This window comes from Glycine max, chromosome 20 (genome assembly GCF_000004515.6).
Source record: "Glycine max cultivar Williams 82 chromosome 20, Glycine_max_v4.0, whole genome shotgun sequence".
In the NCBI taxonomy this organism is placed as follows: domain Eukaryota; kingdom Viridiplantae; phylum Streptophyta; class Magnoliopsida; order Fabales; family Fabaceae; genus Glycine; species Glycine max.
In genome coordinates, this window is record NC_038256.2 from 31,597,244 (window position 1) to 31,609,823 (window position 12,580).

General features: G+C 32.3%; 2 protein-coding genes and 1 pseudogene across 2 annotated transcripts; 2 read left to right on the forward strand and 1 right to left on the reverse strand.

The window, feature by feature from the left end:
• The first annotated feature begins 420 nt into the window (after positions 1 to 420).
• On the forward strand, positions 421 to 1,822 carry LOC100791315 (protein ALP1-like). The gene is made up of 3 exons (XM_014772508.3): positions 421 to 945; positions 1,024 to 1,249; positions 1,329 to 1,822. The coding sequence occupies exons 1-3, from the start codon at positions 421 to 423 to the stop codon at positions 1,820 to 1,822; spliced, it is 1,245 nt and encodes a 414-aa protein (XP_014627994.1).
• Positions 1,823 to 5,072: 3,250 nt separating this feature from the next.
• LOC102662461 (uncharacterized) lies at positions 5,073 to 6,461 on the forward strand (annotated as a pseudogene).
• Positions 6,462 to 9,745: 3,284 nt separating this feature from the next.
• LOC106797675 (uncharacterized) lies at positions 9,746 to 11,065 on the reverse strand. Its single transcript, XM_014772509.1, has 3 exons — positions 10,959 to 11,065; positions 10,103 to 10,388; positions 9,746 to 9,880 (listed from the first exon to the last, which is right to left on the reverse strand). Exons 1-3 carry the CDS (start codon positions 11,063 to 11,065, stop codon positions 9,746 to 9,748), a joined length of 528 nt encoding a protein of 175 aa, XP_014627995.1.
• Positions 11,066 to 12,580: the final 1,515 nt, after the last annotated feature.

Consider the following 12,580-nt stretch of genomic DNA (forward strand, 5'->3'; position numbering starts at 1 on the left):
AAATTAGTCAGCTTAACCTCAAAAGTACAAAGAAGGTTAAGTCAATTCATAAACTATCATTATGTTGTAACACTTACAATTTGGAATTCATCTAATTTGCCTCCTGAACAAGATTGGAAAATGAAAGTAGCACAAACAGTAACGAATAGGTCTTGCTACTATAGTGGAGAGAGGAAATTCTGATGGTCCCACAAATATAACAAGATATAAATATTAGATAAATTACTTGTTCCTTAATTTATTTACTGTGATAACAATTGAGGTTGGGTGCATGAGTATTATTGTTTTTAGTAGTATCATCTTTGTATTGCACTAGTATTATTGTTTTACATCTTTTACCTAGATATTTGTTTTAAATCTCCAAATAATATATGCACATATTATCTTATATCATTATCATGCAGTTTGGATTGAGAAGAAATGGATCATAGCATAGTTGACACTGCAATGACTTCAAGAAAACGTAAAAGAGAAGAGTATAAGAAGATAATCTTATTAGCTGCTGCTTGTGTTGTTCATATGGTCATTGGTGTAGTGACATGGTATCATAATAACTATTTTGTTAAGGAACCAACCCGTAATTGGGAACTAGAACGTCACAACTTCCTTAATCGTCTTTATAGAGGAACAAATAAAGATTGCATTGAACAATTGAGGCTTAGTAAAAATGCATTTTTTAACCTTTGTAGAATTTTACAAGAAAAGGGTGGATTAGTAAGAACAAGAAATGTTCCAACAACTGAAGCAGTAACAATGTTTTTACATATCCTTGCTCACAACCTAAAATATAGGGTAGTGCAATTTAGTTATTGTAGATCTAAAGAAACCATAAGTAGGCAATTCAATGATGTCTTGAGAGCGGTAATGAAAGTGAGCAAAGACTATTTGAATTTTCAACCCTGTACTTTAGAAGGTGCGGAAGCAAACAAGTGGAGATGGTTTGAGGTAAGTTTATCAATTGTTAGGAGAAATTAGTTAATTATAAAATTTTCTTAGAATCTAAAAAAATTGTCTTGTTTGTAGAGATGTATTGGAGCACTTGATGGGACTCATATTCCGGTTACAGTTTCTCCTGATGAGAGACCTAGATATCGTAATAGAAAGGGTGATGTCTCTACAAATGTGTTAGCTGCTTGTGGTCCAGATTTAAGGTTTATTTATGTGTTACCTGGGTGGGAAGGGTCTGCAGGAGATTCTCGAGTATTACGAGATGCATTACGTCGTCAAAACAAACTTGAAATTCCAACTGGTAATATTTCTTAGAAATAATTTTTTTTCTTTTTTTTTGGTCTAGTTTAAGTCTATGTTTGTTATTCTAAACATTGTAGGTAAGTATTTTCTTGTGGATGCGGGATATACCAATGGTCCGGGATTTTTAGCACCATATCGAGGGACTAGATATCATCTCAATGAGTGGATTGGAAACACCCCTCAAAGTTATAAGGAGTTATTTAATCTTCGTCATGCAAGTGCCCGAAATGCAATAGAAAGGTCATTTGGGATCTTGAAAAAAAGATGGAGTATATTAAGAACTCCTTCATTTTTTTATATAAAGACACAAATAAGAATTATCAATGCTTGCTTTGTGTTACACAATTTCATAAGAGACGAACAACAAACTGATCAACTTTTAGAAGTTCAAGACTTAGAATTTTTATCTGTTGTTGATGAAGAGTTAGTCCATCAATCAAGAGAAAAAGTTCAAAATAATGTCATAGATGATATCACAACTATTCAAGCTACCGAGGAATGGACAAGATTTCGAGATACATTAGCTATGAATATGTTTGCTAACTATCAAGTTAGGAGAAACTTTGCTTAGGGATAGTTCTTTTTTAAATGTAATTTGCTATTGCTGACAAACTTTGTGTGCTTTGTTACTATTGTACTTTTCTATTGAAGATAGACTTTTATGTACTTTTCTATTGCATAAAAACTTTGCTTGAAATATTTTCTATGATTGTGCAGTGGACTAGTCAAATGAATAAAGTAGGTCATATCTACTATTTGTTATGTGCAGGTTGAATAAGTGACATTAACTTCAATGGAGTCATCTAATGAAAAAATGACGGACAAAAGAAAAGTTTTAGGAAAAAATAATGAGGAAAAAAGAAGTTATTTTACATGGAATTTGGAAATGGAACGTGTATTGGCTGATGTACTTAGAGATCAAAGGAATTTGGGCAACAAGGGTGACGGAGGTTGGAAAAGGTCAGCATTGAATGCTGCAGCCGCAGTGTTATCTACAAGCTTCAATGTTAATGTCACATCAGATAATGTCAAAAACCGTATCAAATTATGGAGATCGTGGTATGGTATTGTAAGTGACATCCTTGGCCAGAGTGGATTTGATTGGGATGGCACTAAGCACATGATCACAGTTGAGAATGAAAATGCTTGGAATGAATATTGCACTGTAAGTATTCTTTAATATGTTGCTATTTGTTATTCAAAGTAGATTGGATTTGACTTTTTCTTTGTTTTCCAGTCGCATAAATCGGCTAAACCGTTTCGATACAAGGTGCTTCAAAATTGGGATGATATAGTGGATTTGTGTGCTAAAGATAGAGCCACCGGTCATGGAGCTGAAACTGCTATGGATGCTAATGAAGCGATGAGTAGAGAAACAAATGAAGTGGAATTCATGGGGTTAGGTGCTACTGCCATAGATTTAGAAGAACCAAGCTCTAATACAAAAGGAAAAAGACAAGGTTCGACTTCTTCTGGCACACATCCTCACAAGAGAAAGATGGGAGAAAAAGAAGGAATAGCAGCTTCTTTGGATAAAATGGCGAACTCTTTTAATCGAATGGTGGAAAAAATGGATGGTAAAGTTGATGATGAAGATATTCAAGAAGTATTACGTGAGGCAGCTTTGATACCAGATCTTAATAGACAACAATGGGCTAAAGCTATTAAATGGTTAGCTGACGATCCAAAACAGTTAGCTATTGTGAAAGCCCTTCCAATTCACCAAAAGACAGATTATGTTTTAACACATCTTGGAGAATGAAACTTGGTGAGTAACCTTTTGTCTACATTTCCAATTTCAATTTTCAAATTATAAATTTGTGTCTTTTTTATACCTAATTGAGCTCATATTTTCACTTTAGTTATTTGTCTTTCCTCTTGTGACTTATATTATCTTGTTTCTTCTCCCCTAAATGGCAGCATTGGATGTTAATTATTCAGGTTCCTCGAACTTTTACACTTGATGATGAATGAAGATTATGGAATGAAGAACGTTTTTTTTTTCAATTTGGACCTTGTAATTCTTGTTTAAGATCTTTGTTTGGAACTTGATTAATTAAGACCTTGTAATGCTTGTGTTGATTCGTGTTTATGCGTTAGTGCGTTATTAACAATTTGATGCGTTATTAACAATTTGAATTTTCTTCCCGTGCGAACAATGAAATTAATATCATTTGAATCTTGTACGAGATAATTGTCCTTAAATTACATAATTATTTAATTTTAATATGTTTTTTAAAATTATTGCAAGACTAGGTAATTAATTTTTTAAACAAGAATAAAGAATTACATATCATTCATCTTTTAATTTTGCAATATTGTTTAATCCAAGTTTTTTTGTGTTACTACAAAAATATTGTATAAGATTCAAAATTATTTAACATTAAAATTATTTTGATTATTTAATTATTAAGTATTAAAAAAATTTATTATTATATATTTTATAACATTAAATTTATTTTGAATATTAAACTATTTAAAAAATGACTCATATTTATTTTCATTCAATATTGAAATTTTAATTTTTAAATAAATATTTAAAAATGAAAATTTAAATTTCATTGAAATTGAATTACTTTATCCAAACAAGGAAATTAAAATACAAGAAATTGAAGAAATTGAATTGCCTCATCCAAACAAAATATTTATAAAATGAAAGGAATTTAAATCAAAGCAATCAAAATGCTGTGAATTTGAATTTCCTAGAAATCTTTAAATTCCTCATCCAAACACATAGTTAGAGAAATGATAGGATATCGATTAAGAAAGTATAAAGAGAAAGACTTTTAGAATGTTTCTTCATGATTTTTATTTTTTTTATAATTTTAATAATAAATATTTTTCTTTAATTCATTAACCAATATTCTATCTATTTGAGATTAAGGCTGATGTACAGCCAATTTTAAAAAAATTGTTTTTATGTTTTTCTTTTTTATTTATTTAAATAAAACATTACTAGGTGTGGCAAAATAATGGGATGTAATTGGTTATTTGTGTAACATACTTTTATGCATTGATCTTATTTTTCTGTTGATTAATTGATTTTATAGTAAATAACCAACATGTATGAAGATGAATTTTGAAGTTATTACCTGCATTGCCAAAATGTTGAACTTTGTATTTCATCCCTATTTTTTTTTGTCTTTCAATTTTTTATTGATTTTGTATTTCATCTCTAAAACAATTTTATATTATCATTTCAATCATAAATAACCATTTGAATTACTTTAAAATAATTATTTTAAAAGTTATGAAATTTATTATATATGATAAATTGTGATTAAAGAATTATATAAAACTTTTTATACTGTGTGTATGTAATCGTTTTCAAAAAATAAATCCAAAAAAAATTGGGAAACCACTTAAGAAAGCCAACATAATAGTGGAGACAAAAAAAACAAAAAAAAAATATTTTTCAAAGATCTTTTAGTAAAAAAAATTATTAAAAACCAAATGTAAAATCCGACTATTATTCAATAACAAAAACATATTTAAGCTCTTTTATTAAATTGAGAATGGAAATCTACAAATATCCAAATTCATAAATATGATATTATCCAAATATATATTCACTGAATCTTACCTTTCTTTCTTGTACAATAAAAGAATTAAAAAAGTTAATCTAATATTACTCTTTCATTAAAACTTACTCTTAATGTTAAAATAATTAAGGAAAATCAACATTATTTCTTTTATTACACATATGAAGTACCAAATGAGTGTCTATAAGTAATAAAACTATGAATATCATTTGGTGTTTTTGTCACTGTTTTGTCCCTTATATTTTATATTTTGTCTCTATTAATTTTCATATTATAATAATGAGCCAAACCGTTGGTGGAATAACTGAAACTCAGACCATAGCTGAAGTTGGAGTATGGTTGCTTCTTCACAGGTTTTATTCGTTTGGAAATTAGGTTAGCTGCATTACCAGCTTTTATCCTTTCTTTCTGCTGCCATCATATATGTGGTTGCAGAAGTTAGGGGGAAATAACATAAAAGAACATATGATTGCATCTCATTTTATGTGTAATTGAATAAGAGCATGGATATGAGAATGCATGTATAAGCTTGGATCATTGTTCTGCATTACTAAGTGGAAAAATTATCACCTTAATTTTCATTTTCCCCCCTTTATTTAATATTTGACATGAGTTTGTTGTTTGTGTAGGCCAACAACTACTCTAGAAAGGGTAAATCTATGTCTTCATATTGGTCTTATATTTTTCCTTCAGTTGGCTTCAAGGGATCCAAGATCAGTAATCATCAATCAGTTTCTGTTAGAAGTAATTGTGAAAATTTTGATAAGGATGGTGATCGCTCAGATAAATATGTTGATTCTAGTCCCATGAGTAATGGCAAGGATTTATTGAAAGGTAAAAGTAATGATAAAGATCAGGCCACTAGAAATAGCAGTAGGAGTTCTGAAGTTTTTGAAGAAGTAAATGAGCAGCATTCTCCAAATATTCCCAAGAGGCCTCTACCCAATTTCACTGATGGTTCTACTGTTATTTATCTTGAGTTGAATGAATTTTTTGAATCATGCCTCCCTAATATAGTAAAAGGGTGTCAGAGGGTCCTACTTTACAGGTAATTTTGCTTTCTAGTTTTTAATCTGTGCATTGAACTGTATTGTGTTGTTATGTTGAAATATTGATTCAACATTACTTCTTCGAATGAAGGGCAGTACGTTGAAACATGGCATATCGCTTCGTACACTTCTTCGCAACAGTGATAAACTTTCTGGTCCTGGTTTGCTGGTATGTCAATCTTTTATGGACTAAATACATGTCTTTTGTTATGGTGTTTGTTGGAGATTTTCTGATTGCAGATTAATGTATTATTCTAATGTTGACAATGTATTTGCGATCTATTTTACAAAACATTTAGATTGTTGGAGATATGCACCTGGCTGAGTTTGGTGGGCTGCTAGATTACCCCTTGCAACCTACTGCAAAGAGAAAACATCAAGTAAACTTTTTTGTTCTTTTTTCTTTTTGGGATAATGCTATTGCTAACATACTTCTACATCTTGAAATATGATTTTGTTCTGTTTGCTGTGGTGATAGGGGACAAACTAAACTTTTGTATTTACAACCATATATGGTCAGCCAAGGCTGTTTCGACCTACTGGTAAGGGTTCTTATTGCTTGACGTACAAATACATTTTAGTAACCAAGGGGTGGTTAGTTCAAATGGTACATGCTTGATTCCCCTTAAGCGAAGACTCGGATTTGAGCCTGGAGCATGGAGAAATCCCGATTGGGAGAGCTAGTTCTACCAAGTTGTGGATGTTCCTGGCTCGAACAACATTTTATATCAATAGAAGATATCTATGGTCTAAACAAAAAATAAAATGCATTTGATTTGTAGGAAGATGTTGGCACTTGGTCAAATGTTGGATAATGGTACGTTGTCTAAATTTTTAAGTGGATGAGTTCATTGTAGTGTTTTGAGGTCAAATGTCTTATTGTAATTTAGATACATCAGTCTTCAATATTAATTAGCTTCAATTGAATCTGGATTTTTATGACATGGAAACATGTAAACTCATCACATAAAATTCTTTTAAAAGCCTTATATAGAAGAAAACTAATAATGAATCAATGAGCATCTCAAGTTGGCTGTTGACCGATTATCTCTTCAATCTTCATCACCGGCCTTCTGCATGTTGTCATGAAAACGTAGGTCCAGCATTAATGTATGGTAATTATTTAGTCTCAGTTTCTATTGCATATTAGAATTATTTATCATCCTCACTATACTTCATAAATTTGCATTGCTGATTTATAATCAAATGGGAGGATTTTGGCACATGCCATGATTATCCTCTCAAAATGTTTCCTTGTAAAACTAGAAAGACATTTTTATTAGATGAACATGTCACTTAAATTTGGTAGTTTCGATCACGGCTCATTTAGGGAACAGAAAAACAAAGGAATAAAGTATTGGTTGTTAATTTCTTAGCCTGAGGCATTGCCAAATGATTGTTATGGTGGTAGGAATTCAATCAATCAATTTAATTTGATTTTAACAGTCGATTATCAATTCTAACCACATTTTCTATCCATGTAAAGAGAAGTTACTGCATAAAGATGAATGAAATCACATTGTGTTCTCATACTCAAAATCATGATGAAAACTAACATCCGGAAGCGTACCTGGATTAGTCATAATAGAATGATGAAAGGTTGATGAGGATAAGATTGGTTTTATGTTCTTCCAAATGTAGAGTTTTATGTTTTTCTCTGAATTTTTTCTCTCTTCTGATGAGGATCAAGATTGGTTCTATGTTACTTCTCTTTACAAATGGGGATCATAACCTCTTGTATTGGTAACTGTCATCAGTTACCCCAAATTTGATAATTATAATTTGGTCTCTCATCAAATTATACACTAATGGTATCTACACAACTCGCCTTTCATAACATATATGCCCTTAGCTATAATTTTATATTGATTAGACCACTTTAATTTTATATTGATTAGACCACTTTAATATGTGTGTGTGTGTGTGTGTGTGTGTGTGTGTGTGTGTGTGTGTGTGTGTGTGCGCGCGCAAAATTGTTAACAATCTCCCATTGGTCACAAATATATATATCCTTACAATCCTTATAAATGTGTTAGACTTTATGAACTCAAAATTTGTCATTACATGCATTGAGCATGTTCCAAAAATCTTGTCCATTGATTACATCCGCACATAGAACTAAAACAGTTTTCATTGTATCAATCACAACTAAACCCATCAATGATCACTAATGTTAACAGAATCAAATGACATAGACTCATCATGAAATGTGTAGCATGAAAATTACGTGAAGATGGCCTATACACATCTATTTTCAACTGGTCCTACTTTACCTCAATGAGATCATTTAATAACCTTAACGTACAAAGTGTAATAACTGAATAATAAAACATATATATAACCAAATATATCTAAAAGTCAATGCATGCATGCATAAAATCTAACAAAGAACATAAAATACATAAAAGTGACTAATTCTCACTAAACCAAAGATTCCTCGAACGGTAAAACACCCATGTGAGCAACATGTTCATGAAAGACCTTGGGTGGAAGTCCCTTAATAAGAGGATCTGCTATCATGGAGTTTATCCCTAAGTGTTCTATGGAAATTTGTCCACTCTGTACCATTTCCTTAACAACTAGGAACTTGATGTCAATATGTTTCGACTTGATCGAGCTCCTATTGTTGTCAGAATACAATACAACTGATTTGTTGTCACAATATAACTTAAGTGGTCTTTCAATTCCTTCCACAATTTGCAGCCCTGTGACAAAATTTCTCAGTCATATTCCATGATTTGATGCCTTATAGCATGCCACAAATTATGCTGCCATAGTGGATGAAGTAACAAGGGTTTGCTTGGCATTGCGCCAAGAAATCGCACCACCGGCTAACATGAAAATGTAACCCAAAGTGGATCTCAAACTATCTAGGCATTCTACAAAATTCGAGTCAGAATACCCAGTGATCTCCAACTGATCTAACCTCTTATATGTGAGCATATAATACTTTGTTCTCTTCAAATACCTCATAACTCTTTTGGCTGCTTTCCAATGATCCATTCCTGGATTGCTTAAATATCTACCTAATACCCCAACTATGTATGCTATATCCAAACGCGTGCATACTTGGGCATACATCAAACACCCTACAGCTGATGCATATGGAATCTTCTACATTTCATGAATTTCCAAATTTCCTTTTGGGCATTGTTTGAGACTGAACTTGTCTCCCTTAGCAACTGGAGTATTTCCGGATTTACATTTCTGCATGCCAAACCTTTTAAGTACCTTTTCGATATAGCTCCTTTGTGATAATCCTAGAATACCCCGAGATCGATCTTGGTGTATCTGAATTCCTAATACAAAGGAGGTGTCACCAAGATCTTTTATTTCGAAGTTTCTTGATAGAAATCTCTTGGTTTCATGCAACATGCCTATATCATTAGTGGCAAGCAGTATGTCATAAACATATTAGACCAGGAAAATGTACTTGTTCCCACTGAATTTGTGATACACACAATCATCAACAAGATTCATCTCGAAACCAAATGAGAGAATTACTTGATGAAATTTGTGATACCATTGACGAGATGCATGTTTTAGCCTGTAAATTGATTTTGTCAACTTGCAAATCATATTTTTTGGGTCTCCTGACACAAAGTTTTCTAGTTGCACCATATAAATTGTCTCATCAATGTTGCCATTGAGAAATGTCATCTTGACATCCATTTGATGAAGCTCCAAATCATAATGTGCAACAAGAGTCATGATTGTCCTAAAAGAGTTTTTCGATGAAACTGGAGAGAAATTCTCTTTAAAGTCAATCCCTTCCTTTTGGATATAGCCCTTCGCCACAAGACGAGCCTTATACCTCTCCACATTACCTTTGGAATCTCGCTTGGTCTTAAATATTCATTTGCAACCAATGGGTCTCACACCTTCTAGTAATGGGATAAGTTCTCAAACCTTGTTGTCTTGCATGGACTTATACTCATCATTCATTGCTTTAATCCACTTTTCTGAGTTGGAATCTTGCATGGCTTGATGGAAGTTTACTGGGTCATCTTCCATCATATCATTATTTTCCTCATGTTCCTGGAGAAATACCACATAATCATCTGGAATAGCACTTCTCCTTTCTCTTGTAGATCTCCGCAAAGGTATTGTCTCATGAAGCATAGGTTCTTGAGAATCTTGAGTTTGTTCTTCATGAACGACCAAATTATCTTGAGTGGGAGATTCAATAACAATATCTTGTAGAGGTTCCAAATTTTCTTTATCAAAAGCAACTGCATGAATCAGTTATGGAATTGTTACTGATTCTTCCTCTAAGACAAAGTCTCTAGCCTTATTATTCCCCCCAAACTCAATATCCTCAAAGAATGTGGCAGTTCCCGTCTCAAAAATTGTCTTTAATTTGGGATCATAAAATTTATAACCCTTGGATCTTTCAGAATAACCAATAAAGTAGTTGCTCATTGTTCGGGAGTCCAATTTCCTTTCATTTGGCTTATAAGGCCTTGCCTCAACTGGACATCCCCATACATGAAAATGTTTCAGACTAGGCTTTCGCCCAACCCAAAGCTCATAAGGTGTTGCATATCTGGAGTCCAATAGAGATTGTGACTTTTCATGTATAAGAAACAGGTATGCATATCTGGAGTAATCGTCTATGAATGATATAAAATATTGTTGACCATTCCATGAAGGTGTATGAAATGGCCCACAAATGTCCGTATGTATAAATTCCAAGACGTTTGTAGCTCTATATGCACCTAATTTCTTGCTTTTGGTCTGTTTACCCTTAATGCATTCAACGCAAACATCAAAGCTTGTGAAATCAATGGAATCCAAGATTCTGTTTAACACAAGTCGTTCAATTTTGTTCTTAGAAATGTGACTTAAGTGCTTATGTCATAATGCTCCTGAGTTTGTATTATCAATTCTACACTTAGTACCACACAATTCCACATTAAAGGATTCACCATAGGAAGTTATAGTATCAAGTAAATATAGATTAAAAAACAACCTAAACACGTTGTTTCCAAATGAACACAAATAACCTAATTTGTACAAATAAGAAACTGAAACCAAATTCCTTATAAATGACGATACAAAAAAAGTTTCTTTCAAATCCAAATAAAAACCCGTACATAATAATAATCTAAAATGCCTTATAGCTTCCACCTTCACCGATTTACCATCTCCAACATATATCCATCTTTCAGAATCAATTGGCTTCTGGTAGCTTAGGCAACCCTTTCTTTGCATGCCAAGCATGATATTTGGTACATTTCTTCTTTACATGTCAGGCTTACTGCAAAAGAAACAGTTGTCACCTTGATTTTGTTTCTTTTGTGTTGAACCCTTAGCAACTTCATTCTTGGGCTCCTCAGTTCTTTTTCTTTTGCCCTTGTCTTTAGAGGTACTTACAACATGAGCACTTCCAATCCTTTCTTGCTTCAGACTTTCCTCTTCTTACACACAGTATGAAATGAGCTCATTAAAAGACCATTTCTCCTTCTGACAGTTATAAGAGATCTTAAACTGACTAAACTATGAAGGCAGAGAAATTAGCACTAAATGAATAAGCAAGTCTTTTGATAGCTCAAGCTTTAGTACCCTTAATTTTGAAGCAACATTTGACATTCCCATAATGTATTCCCTGACTTCCTTTTCCTTGATACTTCATGGAAATTAAGTTCTGAAGAAAAGTACTTGTTTCTGCTTAATCGCTTTTTGCAAAGCGCTTTTCAATTTCAGCAAGGAATTCTTTGGCACTAGTTATATCATCTGAAACAGTACCCCTCAAGACCTCTGGAATGCCACACTTAATGATCATAAGACTCATGCGATTTAAGTGATCTCACTTCTCATGAAGTTTCCTCTTTTAAAGGTATTGGAATCTGTAGGAGAAGGGGGTTTCTCGATTCTCAGCCAAGAACAATTTGCATGTTCTTTTTCCAGTCCTTTAAAATTTGTACTAATAAGAATCGAAACCGAATTTTCTTTATTTATTTATTTTAAATTTTAAAAGTTCATGATTGTTATTTTAATTTACTGCAGCGACCTCTAAAAGTAAGAGCAAGCAATATATATATATATATATATATATATATATATATATATATATATATACATACACACACACACACATTAATGATGCATTGTAACCTTTAAATGAATGGTGCATTCTACGCTTTAGTAAAAGGTAAGATCAAGCAACAATATGTAAAATATCTAAATTCATTTAAAATTTAGAATATGCCAGCAGCCTGAATAAATAAAATTTCCAAAATCATACATGAATCAAGTATGGGTGGTTCTGATACCAATTTGTAGGGATTCAATCAATCAACCTAATTTGATTCTAACAGTCAATCACCAATTCTAACCACATGCTTTCTATCCATGTAGAGATAAATTACTACATAAAGATGAATGAAACCCCATTGTGTTCCCATACTCAAAATCATGATGAAAACTAATTGCGGAAGCGTATCTGGATTAGCCATAATGGAATGATGAAAGGTTGATGAGGATCAAGATTGGTTTTATGATCTTCCAAATGTAGATATTTTTATGTTCTTCTTTGAATTTTCTCTTCTAATAGGGATAAAGAGGAAAGAAAGAAAGCAAATGGTGCGTGTTGTTACTTCTCTCCCTACAAATGGGGAACTATAACCTGTAACTGTCATCAGTTACCCCAAATTTGATAATTATAATTTGATTCCTCATCAAATTATAATATTACTAATGGTATCTACACAATTGGTCTTTCATAACATATATGCT